The 18393-nt window shown below is 39.6% G+C and overlaps 3 protein-coding genes across 5 annotated transcripts in view; 2 read left to right on the top strand and 1 right to left on the bottom strand.

The window, feature by feature from the left end:
• Positions 1-1305: 1305 nt before the first annotated feature.
• On the top strand, positions 1306-14365 carry LOC306977911 (uncharacterized protein). The gene is made up of 14 exons (XM_079576350.1): positions 1306-1380; positions 1957-2072; positions 2147-2302; positions 2379-2483; positions 3104-3313; positions 3614-3806; positions 6008-6099; positions 7362-7422; positions 8053-8174; positions 10881-11036; positions 11114-11218; positions 12575-12784; positions 12943-13135; positions 13461-14365. Exons 1-14 carry the CDS (start codon positions 1349-1351, stop codon positions 13561-13563), a joined length of 1854 nt encoding a protein of 617 aa, XP_079432476.1. The 5' UTR covers positions 1306-1348; the 3' UTR covers positions 13564-14365.
• Positions 14366-14583: 218 nt separating this feature from the next.
• On the top strand, positions 14584-16221 carry sec61g (SEC61 translocon subunit gamma; the record flags this gene model as incomplete). 2 transcript variants are annotated; one of them, XM_079575842.1, is made up of 3 exons in its annotated part: positions 14584-14699; positions 15080-15185; positions 15296-15402. In XM_079575842.1, the coding sequence occupies exons 2-3, from the start codon at positions 15092-15094 to the stop codon at positions 15400-15402; spliced, it is 201 nt and encodes a 66-aa protein (XP_079431968.1). In that variant the 5' UTR covers positions 14584-14699; positions 15080-15091. The 2 variants fall into 2 exon arrangements, 1 of the variants encoding a protein (XP_079431968.1); XR_013793840.1 differs by lacking the exon at positions 14584-14699 and adding an exon at positions 16127-16221 and having other exon boundaries at positions 15147-15185; positions 15296-15398.
• A 215-nt stretch (positions 16222-16436) lies between these two features.
• The window catches only part of tpk1 (thiamin pyrophosphokinase 1), a 67811-nt gene continuing 65854 nt past the window's right edge, over positions 16437-18393 (bottom strand). For both annotated transcript variants that reach the window (XM_079575833.1, XM_079575834.1), the window contains exon 9: positions 16437-16599. In XM_079575833.1, the coding sequence (XP_079431959.1) occupies positions 16454-16599 (146 nt within the window). In that variant the 3' untranslated portion in view covers positions 16437-16453. The remainder of the gene's footprint in view (positions 16600-18393) is intronic.

Genomic DNA, 18393 nt, shown 5'->3' on the forward strand with positions numbered 1-18393 from the left:
CATATCATTCTTTCTGCAGTAAATGACTGAAAAAAGTTTGATTGAAATGTATTGTTTTGTGTCTATTTCTTTTCTGATGGCTGCCAGTCTGTTTCCTGTCAACTTTCCTATTTTGAGACTGACAAATGATAATGACAGAGTCATTTATTGCCGCACGAGGATCTATAATTTAGTGAAGCCGTGCTAATTGCACATGTGGCAGGCTGCTCTGTCTTTGGCCCTGTACTGACAGACAGCAGGCCTTTCATCACTCTGTGGATGGAGCGCAGCTGTGAGGGCAGGCTAATCTAGCACTGAGCTCACAGCGTCACAGAGCCACCACATGAGAGGCCTGGCACTGCCTCAGCCTGCTGTGGGTCTGCTGTGTTTAGAACTGCCTGTGTGTGTCTCCGCTTATTTCATGGATGTTTGTGAAAACAGGAAGTTATGACTGGCTTTCACATGGTTTACATGAGACCTGCCCCACACAGAACAAGGCTGAGGAGATTTATAATTATGATAGCCTTTAGAAAATTGCTAAGTAATGTTGTACAGCAGAACACAGTTATAGTGCACCCTCTAGTGGCAACCTTGGATTTTACTTCTATGCAATAAAAGCTGAGCATTACAAGAAGAGGTGAAAAGATGATTTAACTTTGTTCACACAAATTGAAGTGTAATCAGTATAAAGACAGCTAAATAAACAGGGGACTTGGTGTTTCCTCTGGAAAGCACCAAAAAGTCACATTAGAGGAGATACCATTACACTCCCTCACCTGTGGTCACGGAGCTTGAGTTTCAGCCTCAGCACATCTGCAGGATCTTTACCTGTGGGAGGGATTTTCATACACATGAACATCCTTGTATGGATGGTACACTATTACAAAGAGTATATTGTAGGACTCAAAAGGTCTTATTAGACAATATCACCATTCAGTAAAGACACAAGCTAACAAGTGTGGTAAATGGATGATTCTAATTTTAGTCCCTTCATCCTGGAGGAACGTTGTATAAACTTCACCTTTTTAGTCCAATCCTTGTGTCCTAAAAAGTTCTCAGTCACATGTCTGTCTGACAGCAGTATGCACGTATGCATACAAATTCAAATGTCTTTACTTCTCAGGATGAGTAAAAAGCTTCCTTTTAGATATTACAAGGAACACTGTCAACAAACTGCAGAAATTAATTTGTCACATTCACATGGTTCAAACAGAGACGAGTTTGTACCAAATGTTTCCTGCTAATTGCAGTGGGTTTCTTACAGTTTTAGGTCAATATAGTCTCTGTCCTCCTCAGTGCTTTTTCCCCAGAAGGAGCTCTCACCATCAGTCTTGAGACAGAAGCGCAGAAGCAAGGATACCACAGCTTTATGTCACCAACAAGAGAGATGGAAGCTGTCAGGTAAGTGCAGTTGTAACTTCTACCCTCTTTGCATGCCTATAATAAGACCTTACCTTAACACCACTCCTTTCATACTGAATCCTCCAATTTGACAAAACATGGCTGTGTACAAAATCAAATACACTGGTCTACAACAAATTTGGTTTTGTAAACTGACTATTTCAATGTGCTTAATCCAAAAATCACATTGGTTTAGCTCAAACATCTAAATTTTGCAGATGAGTAAAATCTGTCTTAACATCTTGTCTTATAAAGTTTTCTGTCCTGGTGCCTGTCTGTCCACAATTAGGCGGAGACTGGGGTTGGTTTTCACATAATTTGCATTTGTGCATAATGCATATATAATGAAAACTACAAACAAAAAATGTAGAGGAAAAAGTTTTTTTTTTATGAACTTGCCACAAAAGCCTGACCTGATACAGCAAAAAGGATGTCATTTTCAGATTAGTAATTAGTAATAATCACACAAAAAAAAAGTTGTAACCCAGTGTAATTCTTCATGTATTATTCGGACGTAACATTGTATTATGCATCAACAAACCATTATAATTTGTCACGTCTTGGCCACTTTTCTAGGGCTTTGTTTGGCCCTAAATGGTCTTCAGATGTGCGTCTCGATGGAAAAACAGCCATAGTGACCGGAGCCAACACGGGCATAGGCAAAGAGACAGCCACAGACCTCGCCGGCAGAGGCAAGCCAAAATAGATATAGTAGACTAAAGTCAAAGCATTACCACAGCAATATTAAAGTAATCGATGTGTGTAGGAGCCAAGGTGATTATGGCGTGCAGAGACATGGCCAAAGGAGAACAAGCCGCCCGTGACATTCTGAGAGCTGTGAAAGGAGCCAAGGTAGTCGCCAGGCAACTCGATCTGGCTGACACCAAATCCATTTGCCAGTTTGCCGAAAATATCTATGACAGTAGGTGGATGACGCACACTCCCATCATAGACTAACAACAATCGCAGGTACGGTGACATGCACCTTTTCTCCTCAGCTGAAAAAACTCTCCACTACCTGGTCAACAACGCAGGAGTTGCTATTTGCCCATATTCGACGACAGCGGATGGATATGAGATGCAATTTGGAGTCAATCACCTCGGTAAAAATGAACAAAGCGGAAACTGTATTTGCATTGTAATCCTATGGTAGGATATCCAAAGATTATGCATATTCACTCTGCTTTTCAATTATTCTCTTTATTTTAAAACACTTTAAATTTCAGTGGTCAAATTTAACTTTATTTACATCATTCCGCTCTGTACCAAAAAATGTTACATGAAATTGGGGCTGAATTACTTTGCCACACGTATACATTAATTTACATTAATTAATAAGATGTAAAGTACCAGAAGTAGTAAGAATCCTGGGGGAAAAAATAATAATATTGGACAGGGAACCCAAAGTGGGGCCCGCGGGTGATCTCAAGGGCTTAATTTGGTTGACAAGATGGTACTTACTATATGCTTGTAAGGAGAATTTACTTTAATTAATGTGTGCACTGAATCGAAAAGTTTCAGTGAAAATATGTCCATCTAAACTGTACAATAATTTCCCTTATTTAATCATAGATCTGTTCACATTAAACCCTTTTCTACATGCAAAACATGATCGCATTTAGCCCTTTGGTTTTCCAAGGAAGAAAAGTTGGGGCACACCTGATATAGTTGAGGGGTCTCTGGTCTGGTTCCATGTTAAACTTGTGTACTTTTTTCTATTCAGGTCATTTCTTCCTGACATTCCTCTTACTGGATTTGCTGAAGCACTCAGCCCCGTCCCGGGTCATCAATGTGTCCTCTGCAGCTCACGCCATGGGCAAGATCCAGTTTGATGACCTGGGTGGTGAAAAAGACTATCATCCTGTCAGAGCCTATGCACAGAGCAAACTGGCCAACGTGCTTTTCAGCAGGGAGTTGGCCAAGAGGATGGAGGGTGAGAAAAGAGTCGTGACATTCTCTGCTTGCCTTCTTCCTCTGTCTGTAGAGCTCTGTGTGTGCGACTGTGCATGCATAGAAAAATGGATTTGAATGCGTTGCCAATGTGAGAGTCTCATGGCCTAACCACAAACGCCGTGAGCAGAATATCAGTTTATACAAGCTGTTAAAACAAATGGTTGGCTGTGTATCGCTTTCGAACTTTATACATTGCTTGAGTGCGATTGGTGTAGTACTTAATCGTTGAGAAAGATTCCAATTCATATGTGAGTAATGATCAAATATGTACTTCCCATAGCGTTTGGCGTGACAGTTTACTCAGTGGACCCGGGGGCGGTCAATACTGAAATCATAAGACACATACGGCGCCCCTTTGTGGACGTAATCAAGACATTCAGTTTCCTGATCAAAACTCCAGCAGATGGCGCCCTCACTATTATCTACTGTGTTGTGAACCCTGAGAGTCAGATGGTCAACGGTGGATATTACAAGTAAGTGTATTCAACAAAACCTATACCTAACAGATCACACTATATGACACTAATCAGCATACTGAAGGAAAAAGTCAGTAGTGAACTTTATCGATTTAGAATATCACACCTACACACTTACAATTAGGCTACCATTAAAGGTGCATTATGGAACTTTTTATGTGAAAAAAAAATTCCTCTTAAATTTGACCTTTTAATGACTCTGTAGTGAGTGGTTGCCATGGCGCCTTTACTTTCCATTACAGTGGCCTCTATGATGCTCCAGGATCCATTGTTTTTGGAGTTTCTGGCAGGTTTTCACTGTTGACCAACCGTCTCACTTGTAAACCTACAAAACAATTGATCCTGGAGTGTTGAAGAGACCACTGATTGAAAGTTAAGGAGCCGTGCTGACCACCCATCGAGCCGCTGGGTCACAAAAAGGTCAATTAGGCACTAATGAAAAAGTTCCATAATGCACCTTTAAAAGGAATAGGCCACCGTTTTTACATACTGAGATATGTTCTTACCTTAGCTTTGACGAGTTCTTTAGGACCTGTCTGGTCTTCCCCCGTGCCTTCTATCACGTAAACACAGTGCAGACGGCGTTAGCATTTAGCCTCTCCCTCTCACGTTTTCCCTATTTAAATATGGTTACGTGAAGTGTTACACTACAAAGTATAATTACACAAAATTAAACAATGTGGATTTTCTAAGCGGATAAAAGGGGGAACTATATTGTAAGGCGTAATAATACCAGGAGTAGTTCGAAATCCGCGCAGTAATCTTCACTTTACTGCGCAGTAATCTTCACTTTACAGTGCGGATGCCAAACTACTCCTGGTATTATTACGCCTTACATTGTAGTTCCCCCTTTTATCCGCTTAGAAAATCCACATTGTTTAATTTTGTGTAATTATACTTTGTAGTGTAACACTTCACGTAACCATATTTAAAGAGGGAAAACGTGGAAGAGCTTGGTAGCTTCTATCTTGACCTGTTTTGGAGCTATAGTGGAGAGGGGGAGAGGCTAAATGCTAACGCCGTCTGCACTGTGTTTACGTGATTGAAGGCACGGGGGAAGATCAGACAGGTCCTAAAGAACTCGTCAAAGCTAAGGTAAGAACATATCTCAGTATGTAAAAACGGTGGCCTATTCCTTTAAGGCCATTAGGCTGAAGCTGTGAGTGTAATGCACTATGAGTAAGAACTAAATTATATAAACTGTAAAATACCATAATGACAAATACGATTAATCAGAGCTTACTTTGTAAATCAGTGGTTACGGGAAGGCTTTGATGTGGATTAGTAATACGCCAAAACAGTTACCGTAGCACTCCCCTCTAACACTATTCATACACTATGGCACTTGTATGGCAGATCCATCATGGCAACAGCATAACAACCAAGCAAAATGAGTGGCAAGTCTTTGATATTCCACTCAATTTGGAATGACCAAGGTTCAATTCAGAATGAAAAGAACATGTGAGTCTATGGACAAACTTTTTACCAAGTGCCACATTGGGTTTTTGAACTCGCCATGTGGGCCTGGGAAGAATACTTCTCAAATAGACCTCCATTGCATAAACGCATACAAAATAGCCGGAGGTTACAGTACATCACCTTTGTTTTGTGCCAGGGAAGACAGTGGTGTTGTAAGGAAGCACATTTGTGCATTGGTTATTGTCTGCCGGCCGGATGGAGGGGCTACATGAGTCACAATAGCTTGCCCGCCTCCACCCTGTATTTAATCATGAAGTGCTGCCACAATGCAACTGTACCAAGTACCTACTCTTACTGCAATCACTGACGCTAGTGATAAATAAAGAGAAGTGTAAAGGTGCTTTGAGGACAAGATTTGACTAAACATGATCCACAATTAAGAGGGCTGCCAAGAAATACATAGAACTTGGTGTTTCAGAAAGTGTCTCTGTGTCCCCCCTAAAAATGACAACATTTTTCACATTTCAAAATTGTTCCAGTCTCACAGATTTTTGTGTGTGAAGAGGGAGGCAGAGACGTCTGGTGCTAGTGGTGTAAAGGAGGGGGCTGAGTGGTGCAGTTTGTGTGTGAAATACTGTTATTTGAGAAAACATTTTAATAGTAAGTGTAGGAGTAAGCTGCACGGATGGAAGTCAAATGTATAAAGTTTGGAGCACTACTCACGGTTTTTATCTTATTTTTTTTCACCCCCTCATAATAATTCTCTGGTCCTCCTCCAGGGACTGTGCCAGTGCGGAGAGCTGCAGGGCCGGTCAGGACGACTCTACTGCGCTGAAGCTGTGGGCTGTGAGCTGCCACCTGCTGGGCATTCGCTGGAGATAAACTACTCCTTATGCATGCACTGAAACAAAATACAAAGCATGACTGTAATAGTAATAATAAAATAACTGAATTTACATATGTGGTGATCGAATGGAAGCTGTGTCTGTTTTGACGTGAACAAGGAGAGCAAGGACGTTTATTTTGTCGGGAGGCAAAGGAAAGTGAACAGCTATTTTGGATGAGAAGATTAACCTTGTTGATTTAAAACCGCATGCAAATATGTATCTAACCAATATTCATATTTATTTGTAGGCTATTTAAAGCAGTACTAAGTAACTCGTTCCCCTAGAGGCCATAAGCGCCACTGCAGGTGTCGTAGCATGTTGCGTTTTTTTTTATTCATGAATTGTCCGTGAGAGTAAATACTACGCTGACAGAAAAGACAAAGGGAGAGAGGGATATTGTACATCCAATTACACAATGAAGATACATTTTTTTCACTCAAACTTAGCTGTAAGTTAAAGCGGCGCTAGCCCACAGTTAGCTTTGCCTGTTAGCCTGTTACCTTCTTCTTCGTGATTCTATTGTGTATTTATGTGTGTACACTAATGTGTGTTGCACCTCCGACCCGGAGGCAGGAAAGTTGCAATTGTGGTTTTCTGGCCAGAGACACCAGGGGAGATGAAAGACCCCCCAATCATCCCATCAACACTTGTATTACCCTCAGAGGAAAGTAAAAACAACAGATTTATTAAGGTAAACAAGTTACTTAGTACTGCTTTAGTTCAATTCCAAAGTGCTAATTCCAAACAACAAATCGTATAAGGAAGTTATCAATGTCTGTCAATAAAACATCTTTAAGCACCCGTTTGGGCTGTTGTGGTGTTGTTGTTGTTGTTTTTTAACCGTTGATTTTGCGTGTGTCCTCCTATAGCCTACCTCACGTCTCTGGAGAAGGGGAGCAGGTGGAGGGTGCGCTACAAAAATGTATATACAAAAAAGCAACGACTATGCAGTATATACAAAAAATTGAAAACGAAAAATCTAGGTTTCCTTTCATTGGAGTCAATAATGTACTATGTATGTGACGGTCTGGCGCCACATTGTTGAGCGCAGAGACAAATAAGCGTGGCCAATTTTGTCCCTCTCCCGGAAACATGTGGAGCAATTACGCGCAAAGTCGACTCTGATTGGTCCGTGCGTAAAACTGCGATGACAAGGAGGCGGGGGGAATATGATAGCCCCGAAAAACCCCATAATGAACTGTTGTGAAGGGACTGGAAAAAGGCTAGTGTCTATTCCCGTCTCAAGTGGACCACTGTTCCCCCAAGAGGTGGCTTTTTCTTTCTCCTGGCGCAACAATGCACTGCAGGTAAGGGATAGACTTCTACACACACAGAAAGAAAACAATGGATAGGCGCCAGACATTGTATTTACTTGGAATGCTGGAATTTTAAGGAGCTTTGGTTTGCCCGAGTAGGAAAACTGCCTCTGCACTACTATCTTTCAAGGAAAATTTCACATTTAGACTTCTTTTTCTCCTGTATTTGGATGTAAATTTGATTAAAATAGGCTGTTATAGAGTGATTTGCATTCAAAGCTTGTTCAAAATCAGATTGTATGAAATACTTTTATATCATTGTAATGTGTCATGGTATTTTCTGTTTTTTGTTGTTGTTGTTTTTTTTACTGTAGAGAAGGGTTGCACAATTACCACAAATAATATTTTTAATGGTCACAATTGGCAAATCATGAAGTTATTTAGGAAATTCAATCTCCTCTGAAAACATAAAAATATGTACCTGTAAAAGCTGGTAGCTGTGGTTCAGATTAAAACATGTTGATGTTGATGTTGACAACATATGATTGTTGTGTTTGATCATATTTCTATCTCAAAGTTATTTAAATCTTTACTTTTAAACATGAATCAGTTATTGTTCTTTTTTATATATAAATAGCTGGATATTTTATATACTATGATGTAAATTCCCTTGTGTGTTAGTTACAGAGGCATGTGCTGCAATCGCTGGTCCTCCGAAGAGAGGCTGGAGGGAAAGACTGTGATCATCACAGGTGCCAACACTGGGATCGGCAAAGAAACTGCCAGAGACTTGGCGAGGAGAGGTGCGGCTCGTCACTCTACAGAGAGTCTATTTCTAGCTCGCAGTTACAGATATTGACTTTTGCACCCTGGTTTCCTTTTTCTATGTTCACCCACACAGGCAAATCCCCACTCTTTAGTTAGAGACTAGTCTCATTTGAATGCTTGGGTGGCTCGAAAGCTACACAGCATGACCTGACCTCTGCTTTCGGACCTCCGACGTAGCAGACTCCAGGCTTGTGTCAGTAATCCCTTATTTCAAAAGCCCAGCATGTTTCAGTATTTGCCACTTATAACTTGCATTCACATACAGTCACTGCAAGTCAGATGGGTGCAACTTACTCCATTTATCCAAGCAGCAAACAGGTATGTGATTGTATTTGCCTTGATAAAGTGGGTGCATTCATAACTAATATAAACATTTTTTTAAGGTTTAGGCTGTAATGTTTAAAAATGATTTGCCTAATTTCTTTGACTAAACCATGTGGGACTTTAGCAAATAATCAATGACCAAGAGAGTTGTACAACTAATGATTTAGTCTCACAATTGCACTTGAACGTTTTGACCTGTCTCTGTAAATTCCTTTGCCCATTCGTAAAACTGTAGACAGGAAGCTGGCTGAATAAAATGACCACACTCATTAGATGCCAGTTATGGTCGTGGTAGACAGACGGAGCATCAGGGAAGATAGACAGAGAAGCCATTGTGCAGTATGCTCCCCTCCCCAGCCACAGGAGCAACAAAGGCAGTCCCAGCACAGTGCACATGGACACATACACACACATACATACACACATACACACACACACACACACACACACACACACATACACACACACACACACGCACACACAAGCCAGCGTGTGTAACATAAAAACTGTTGCAATTCAGTGTGTGCATTGGTGTGAAAAGCACAGCACGGCACCCCAAAAGCCTCCTACGCAAAATCTGACTTTCGATGTGAGCAAGTATTAAGGTGCTTATGCTGCGCCATATTCTTCCCAAATCTAATAAGCAAATATGAATCCTGGACACAGTGAACGATTGTCACTAGAAGGGAAATAATACCAGTGCTGTCTCTGTATTGGCACATATTGCATCACATTTTGGTAATGGGCTCTCGCAATAACATTATGACAGGCTAATTAGGTTTGCGAGGATTCATCACGCAACTCCATCGCTCAGGGTGAGGAAGCTTACCCAGGGAAATCAAATGCAATCGACGCAATCATTTGTCTTGTAAAAAAACATGACTTTGTTTATTTTGTCGGGGCCAATCAACGTCAAAAAAGCAAACTTACGGGGCACGCCTTACAGCATAGAGTGAACAGGCATTGGAAACTATAGAAATGGCACTTTACATGTTGTATATCGTTATGTGCATTGGTATTAGGGTTATTATTATTCAAGTTATTGCATAATTATCCTCATCACAAAAGCCTAGTAACGTATAAAAGTGCAAAGGCTCAAATTGCCATTTTAAGAGTTGTATAGTTGTTGTTTATCTCCACATGTAAAGAGGCAAATCACAGAAAGACACAGCGATGAGATTACAGACCCTTCATTCCAGCTGATAAATGGCTCAGCGCTTTCATAATTGCAGGGTGCAGCAGCTATTTTGTTGTTAGGGACTTTGGGGCATTGTGTAGAGAAAGTTGGTGTCCTCCACAACCCGCTCTAACCGGGCTCATTAGGATATAATTTGCGTGGGATTTCAGGGGTTCTCATGTTCAGGGGGCGCTTGACTGATTGCGTAACCGCATTTGTCCGTGCGCTGGAAAAAGAGGATTTTTGTATATTATTTTTATTAAGTTGATTAAAGACTAGGTGTGGGTAAAATAGACAAGAAGGGAAAAATTATGCTGAATGATGCATTTGGGGACTTGAAGAGCGATAGATTTAAAGCCATCCAAAATGTGTGTATAAACAACTATCAAATGGGCTGCTCACGAATAGAATGGCTTTACAAAAAACGACATAACTATAAATCTTTTTCTATCCTTCATCTGGTAGACATTATATCACCCCATATATCGATTGTCTAATGTGGCTGTTGTAAAAAACCTTCAATAAATTAGTCAGAAATATGGATAGTCCCAGATGCCCTTTCTTTGTTAGCCAGCCTCATACTGTGACTGACTAATGTGGGTGAAAAGCTTTGCCCCGGGTACACATTGACAATATGTATCAGGTCTGATGGGAATTGATCCATTAACCCCATTGTGTGTGAAAAACCCACTCAGCTTTGTATGCTGTCATCACTTCATTACTATGTGGGTCGCTATGGTAAATGGTCTCAACTTATATAGCGCTTAACCACCCACATTAGGCACGCAAAGCGCTTTCCAGCAGACAACCAGTCACCCTATCCCCCCTTAAATACAGTTAAAGGGTGTTACAAGCCATTTCCGACTCAGTATTGGTGGATACTTGAAGATCGCCGAATCAAAAGGGGTTATAATTGTTATTAATCAAATTTGTTGACCGGACTGGGCTCATTGAGTGGAGGACGTTTCGTGTCTGAAGAAAGACATTTCTGAAAATAAAGGCGTAACATCATGCATGGTACTGGTTAAGCTAATTCCATTGGAAGTTCCCGAAGTCAAAGGGAACAATATGAAAGCCTGAATGAATGAATAATAATAATTGAAAACTAAAAAGATTTAATGTGGACACACAGTTTATGGAAAATTCATGATCTCTTACTTCTCTGATATGTTTCTTCCAGGCGCTCGCATCGTGATGGCGTGCAGAGACCTGGAAAGGGCAGAGGAGGCCAAGCAGGACATTTTTGAAGACACGGGGAATGAGAATATGGTCATTAGAAAACTGGACCTCTCTGACACCAAGTCCATCAGAGCATTTGCTGAACTTATTAACAAAGGTGTTAAGAGTAGAAGAAGAAGTAAATGTTGATTGATTGATTCTTTGATTGATTGAATAATAATGTGTGTCTCTTAGAGGAAAAACAAGTCAATATTCTCATAAATAACGCTGGCATCATGATGTGTCCCTACTCCAAGACTGCAGATGGCTTCGAAATGCAACTCGGAGTCAATCATTTGGGTAAGTTTTGTGCATTTTTGTCTTTGCGTGCTATATAGAAATGGAAACACTGTGAAGTATATGGGATTCATTTCTTTAGTTGTTATTTATCATACATGACATCAGTTGTTTGTTGCCCAAACATTAACGCATGCGAGGTGTTGGTTGAAACAGAAAGTTTCCAAAAACATGAGCCAGTGCCATTCCCTTCAAGCTGTCAGAGAATTTCCAGGAGATTGTGTCGACTGCAGAGGTATTTTTGTCTGAGTGCAATACAATGCGAGAACAGCTTGTGCTTCACCATCCACACAGGCTGAATATTTAAATTCATCATTGTCATTTATATCTTTGTGTGGGCTTCAAATACAAGACCAAACCAAAATGCTGTGATGTTCATGCAGTTATACAGTAATATGACTTTTTTCATCCTGTGTTTTTGCTAAGAACATAACAGGAACTTAAGAACAATAGAGAGATGTCTATAACCTTAAAGTTTCCTGTCTGCTCTGACCCCTGGCCCTTTTTATGTACATCCTGCCATACAGCAAAGGATGTCCCTCAGTTTGTAGCAGAATGTTAATATGATTACACTTTTCTTTAACAATAATTTGGAATTTTTCAAACATGACACACACACAAAAAAGCCAGCTTTTTTTTTTTAAGTGTGTTTCTTTTAAAGAAAAGAAAAAGAACCAAGGCTCTTTTCACCAGAGAGGGGTATCCAAAAACTTTACTCCAGTAAGAGAGATGTCACTTTAAAATAAGAAGTAAAAAGCAGTGACCCAAATAATGAGTCAAGTAAAAGTAAAAATTACTTTGAGACTTCTTGAGTTCTGTGAGTATTAACCGTAATAATAATAATAATAATAATAATAATAATAATAATAATAATACCGGTACTGCAGAAAGGAAGTACTTGAGTAAATGTGACTGGGTACTACCTGCCTCTGCTCATCACTCTAAATGTTCTTTTTACATTCTTTTCGAAAAGCCTTTATTTTAAATTGTTAGGTGTTAATCATTCTTTTACTCACGCATAGCAGCAAACATTATCAAAGAAGAAAGTCTTGTAGTTTTGTTGTAGTTCATATGGAAATTATTATGAATGCCAATACACCTTAGAAATCCTTAGTTTATAAGAGACATTAGTCAAACCATTTGACATGAAATGTTAAGGAAAGAATGTTTGGTCTAGTGCCTCACAGGCAGAATCTGAAGCTCAGTGGGACTTTCGGGTTAAATCAAAGTGATTCAAATATAGGCAGCTGCTTTATGAGGTGATGAGTCCTACATTAGTCCTACAGCATAAAATGTGTATCCTGACAGATACAATAATTCAAACATTTTGTGCTAAATAATCATAATGTCTTTCCTCAGGCCACTTCCTGCTAACATATCTACTTCTGGACCTTATCAAGCGCTCTGCTCCATCTCGGATTGTTGTTGTGGCCTCTGTCGCTCACACTTGGACTGGACTTCGACTTGATGACATTAACAGTGAGAGGAGTTACGACACCATGAAAGCCTATGGACAGAGCAAGTTGGCTAATGTCCTCTTTGCACGATCACTAGCCAAACGATTACATGGTAGGTAAGACGGTAGCTCATGCAAGATTCAAAACATGTGCATCATAATTACTGGGTAAATCATATGCAAAATATGCAACTATAATCAATGGGGTCAAGATGGTGGGATGTGCCATATGTGGGGCGGTTCTAATATTATTCCTTGTTTTGTTTTTTAGGCACAGGGGTGAGTGTTTTCTCTCTGCATCCAGGGGTGGTGCAATCTGACCTATGGAGGCACCAACACCAGTGCATTCAAGTGGCAGTCAAGATCTTCAGGATATTTACAAAGACAACTGTGGAAGGAGCTCAGACGACTCTCTACTGTGCTGTGGAGCCTGGGCTGGAGAGTCAGAGTGGAGGTTATTTCAGGTAAGAATTTTTAACAATTGCCATTTCACAAATCAGTCCACAGTCGACATTTTAAACACACCCAGGAGAGAATACGGAAATGGAAATAAACTGCATTTCAGAGCATACCTAGAGATCTAAACAGCACATGTTTGGCAAGCCCTAAACATAATAAGACACCAATGAGACCAAATAATTAGTTGATTATATAAGCCGTCAAAACACCTAAATAATTACAGCCTTACTCATAAAATGTTGGCTTCGATTCGATTGCGATCTGCAGCCCTTTGATATCCTCTTGTTTAGTCTATTCAAATACATCTCAGTGCTCTGTTTCTGTGTTCAGTGACTGTGCTGCAGCGAGAAGCTCCAGAGCAGCCTCCGACGATGAGTCTGCCCAGAAACTGTGGGACATCAGCTGCAACCTGCTGGGCATCACGTGGGAGTGAACTGAGAGGAACAGGGGCACAATGTGTCCACAATTTCAAGCAGCACTTATCAGCACTTTGCAAAACTTTTGTGATGCATTTTAAGCCAGTTCATGACTATTTAGATGCACCAATAAAATCGCAGACATGTGCTGCTTATACTTATCTTATATTGAGTGAGAATACTTTGCTTTATTTTTAAATCTTTTTTTAAATGCAAAATATGCTTTTCTTCTGTCACATTATGTAGTGATAAAGGTAATGTGGATACTGTTGATTTTGTTTCACAATTATTTGCTGATTATGATAACTGATGATTTTGATTTGATTTTTTGTTTCAATTGTCAACTAAAATTATTACACAATGTTGTTCAAAGGAATATGTATGTGTATATATATGTATATAATATAAGTAAACTCATTTTTTTTTATATTATTCTGCCTTTTGCTGTTATATCAAGTCCAAAAAGTTAAATTCAGTAGCAAGTGGTTGCTGAGCATCACGCAGTAAAGTGAACATTAAAAGAATGTGTTATTTAGAAACTATGTTTTAATCTAAATCACAAGGGTGGGTAAGGAGCTAAAGAATGTGGTACACTGAGTGGGTACACACTAAGTCACAGGGTCACATGTGTCTACCATGATTCAACATCCTCAACACTGACGTGGCAAATTATCATGTTATGTACGCATATATCAATATAGTTTTTCCCAAGTTTATATATTTTAGCTAAATGGTTTGGGGCTTTTTATCTTATCTTTTTAATTATTATTAGTATTATTATAATTTTGGTTGATTGATTTAATTGTGGAAAACAGAAATTCAAAGCTGTATGAATATTTCTAAATAAAGGATAATAAATCAATTTGATGAGTTGACCCGTCCTAAATTCAAGCCCTAGTTACTGATAAATATTGCACGTATTTTATTGATCATCATTACGCACAATGTAAATGAGTCGACGTAAAAGCCTGTCAGACCTCCCGCTCAGTAGGGGGCAGCAAAGTGCGACGCCTCTATTTTACTAAACAGGAGGATGAGTCCCGCGCATGCGCAGGGTAAGGCTACGTCAGCTCTTCTTCACAGGGCAGTGCTCGGAGCTACGTGGCTTTCAGTTCGTCTCTGACATATCTATCAACTACAGCCTCCAAAACAAGTAAGACTGACTTTCTTTTGTTTATGTTGGATATTTAATGCTAGCTTGTGCATTTGAGCTAGTAAAGCATCTTAAATGTTATTCAAGTGGTTGATTTTTGTCGAACGCTCAAATTTTCTTGTTATGTTAAGTCGGCAACAACAAATCTTTCCTTCTAACACGTCAAAAGTCTGATCACAGTCTTATCCCTATATTGTGTTTTCTCACAATGACTAACTACTTCGGTTGTGAATATGTTAAGAAATAGTTGGATGAACTGATTTTTTGTTATAATTTAGCGTTGATGCTAAAGTCGACGTCAGCACTGGATTAGCCATACAATTAGCTTAGTGATGATATGTGTCAATAAACATTCATTTATCTTTCTCTTCGCATCGCAGACACAAATCAACATGGATCAAGTAATGCAGTTTGTTGAGCCCAGCCGGCAGTTCGTCAAAGACTCAATAAGGCTCGTAAAACGATGCACAAAACCAGACAGAAAAGGTAAGTTCATGCTATCCTTACTGTTACTGTCCGTTCAAAGTCGATGTATAAATCAACCAGGAGTTTTTTTGAAAACATCAAAGAAATCAACTTTTTTTTGTCTTTTTCAGAATTTCAGAAGATTGCAATGGCCACAGCCATAGGATTTGCCATCATGGGTTTCATCGGATTCTTTGTCAAACTTATCCACATTCCCATCAACAACATCATTGTGTAAGTAGCTCAACTGCACTGGCATTAACTAGTGAAGTGGTACACACATTTATATCATATACTTGGAAAATATGGCATGGTGATTCTCAGGGTTTCCCATTGGGTTACGTAGACTGTTATCATGAAGTGTTCTGTACTCTTTCTGAATTTACACAAAGGAAAGAAATTGGGTAAAATGTAATAGTAGCCTAAAGTCTAGAACAGTGGTGTTATGAATTGGAATAATCACAAATACTTTTTTGCTTCTATGATCATAAACTAAATTTATTCAAAAAAGTCTAGGTATTAAGTGCCATTTTTGCAAATTGATTTTGGATGAAGAATTGTAGGTAAAAACTGCAGACAAAGTTCAGATATAAATCTATGGGAAACCTGTAGTTTAGGGGTACAGAACTAACGGGGGACAAAAGGTCGATCCACTGGTGTGTGTGACAGATGAAAGTCTCACTGGTGAAAAAATATAAATGCAACTTATTATTGTAAGGTAAAATGTTAATTTATTATTGAAGCTCATTTTGGTACAAAGTTGATTTAGAAAATGTATCAAAATAAAACAGATTTGTAAACAGTGTAACAACACAACACAAGCACTTTTGTAGAATAGAAAATATGAGGCACTATTACAACTGTTTTACACAGTACAGACAAACTGTCAGTAATAAGTTAAGAATGTGTAAATAAATGCAATTGTAAGAACTTAATTAACAGATTCTTGTTTTCTCTTGTAGTGGTGGTTAAATCCAGAAACTCAAAGCTTCAAGACCATGAAATGACAAGGACGATGATGGAAATTAGTGTTGGCTGCTGTGGGTGGGAGGAGGCAAATTTTTTTTTTTTATATTTTGAACAACATTTTTATTCTGTTGTGTAAATAAAAATCATGAAATATAAACATTTCTGTGTTTTGTTCTGCAAAAGTCATTTTTTTGGCACAAGTTGCATCTCTGCATTAGACAGAAAAGCTACAGTTTGAGTATTGCAGTTGACTTGATTGTATAAAAAGTTTAAAGAAACTTGGATTGGCAAAAGTATAAATTGCAGCATGTGACATCGAATCAGTCTCCATTTTTGCGGATGCCCATGCTCCACAGCAGGGGCTGGTTCGTATTGATGGTCACCGGTTTTCTTGAGGTTCCAGGCGCCACTGGTTCATAGGTGTTGGATGTGCTCACTAACTTCCCAAACTGCAAGACCTGATTATCTACAGAGGAGACAAAAAACATTTTAATACTGAGCAGTACGCCAAACTGACAATAACAAGTATGCTTCAAAGCAGTGTTTTCTATGTAGATGTGAAGTCTAAAGTTTGAAGATGTTTTGTGTATTTGTTGGAAGTAAACTTGGACAAGGTGCTTCTAGTGATTAAACCTGGGAATTTGACCAAGTGAGGTTGTTTGAGGGTACATGGGGTTCACAGCCATAACCATTCGCATTGAGAGGCCATTATACAAAGGCCACTGAGCACACTCCACATTTGAGGTTAGTGAGGTGCTGAAAATGCCCTTATAAAAGATAAAATGTTTCTCTTTTAAAGGCACAGCCGGCTCTGACAGATAAGGTGACCACTGAGGAGGAGCAAAGCAGTTTTTTTATGTACCATCTTTCAGAAAGCTTTGGCGAGATTCAGATTTTGCAAATCACAATTGATGCGGATTAGATACAGAAAGCTTCTCATTTGACATTACGTAGGAGATGCCAGTGTGATGCCAAATCAATTATAAGAGTGCCCTCGTGTGGCACAAGGCGGAACTACACTGTATTTGACCATGAACTCTGAAAATAGGCAAATGCAGATGTGCTGGGTCTCCCAGGGCAAACAGGTCCTGGGTGACGGGTCAGACAAAGAGCGGTTCAGAAGCCCCTTATGAGAGACCAACAGGCCCGGTTAATCGTGAGGTCGTCCTCCCGTGGACCCACCACCTGCCTGCTATGGAGGAGCCATAAGGGGCTGGTGCAGTGTGATCATGACCCAGCAACGGAAAAGTGGAAGAAAACGGATGGGTGGATTACATTTACAGTTCAAATGTATACCTTTACCTCTTAACCCCCGCCATAACTGTGCACATTTTGTCCAGTTTTACCCAAATCTAAAACCAAAAAAAGCATCAAAATAATGTCAAAAACGAGAATGAAAATACAACAAAAACCTGAAAAAGAAGAGATGCAAACACGACAAAAACGCTTAAAAAATGTGACAAAATCACAGCGACGACGTGACAAAGTTACAATCACTGTTGTAGGTCTTAGCTTTCAAATGAGGCGTTAAACTGTTGCTTTTCAGTCCAGGAGCTTTTAGATTTGGGTAAAGAAATCGAGCTTAGTTAAGGCGGGGGTAAGAGGTTAATGTTTCTTTTAATTTTTCAAGATACTATTTTCTAATAGAACTCTTGTGATAGCAAAGAATACATTGGAAAAACCGTAACCACCATTATTCACTGTTATTATATAACAAAAAGATTAGTGTAGACTCAGGGAGAGCTTGGCATGTTTATTTGGATTGTTTCTCTTGTCAAAAGATGGGGGCGAGTTTCCCCATGGTGCCACTAACTCAATTACTGGTGTCAAATACAGCATACAGCAACGGGGTAAATTGAAGTGTCTAATGGCCCTCCCTCGGGATTCGTTTTTAAAGGAACTGACCATATTTAAAGTACATAAGCAGGTCCGTTGTGTGCAGTCATTTGTGTCAAAATTATCTGTGGTCCAGAGAGGGTTGTATTTGAACATTACCTGCCTCTGCCGGCTAATACGACGATGAGTAAGCTATAGGGAGGATCACTGTTATTGTTTATTTCTGCCTAATGTTTTGGTGACTGGTGGGCAAACAGCTGCTTTTTCCAAGCTTGAAGAGCTGTTTATTTAAATCACAGATCTTTTACAGCACCGATCTTTTCACAGATGCAATGCTCTGTCTGTGAACGATGTTTTGACCCACCATAGAACTATTATTATCTATTTAATACATTTGCGTTGCCCACCAGTGCCTCGGACGAGA

This window comes from Gobius niger (assembly GCF_951799975.1).
Source record: "Gobius niger genome assembly, chromosome: 18".
In the NCBI taxonomy this organism is placed as follows: Eukaryota; Metazoa; Chordata; class Actinopteri; order Gobiiformes; family Gobiidae; genus Gobius; species Gobius niger.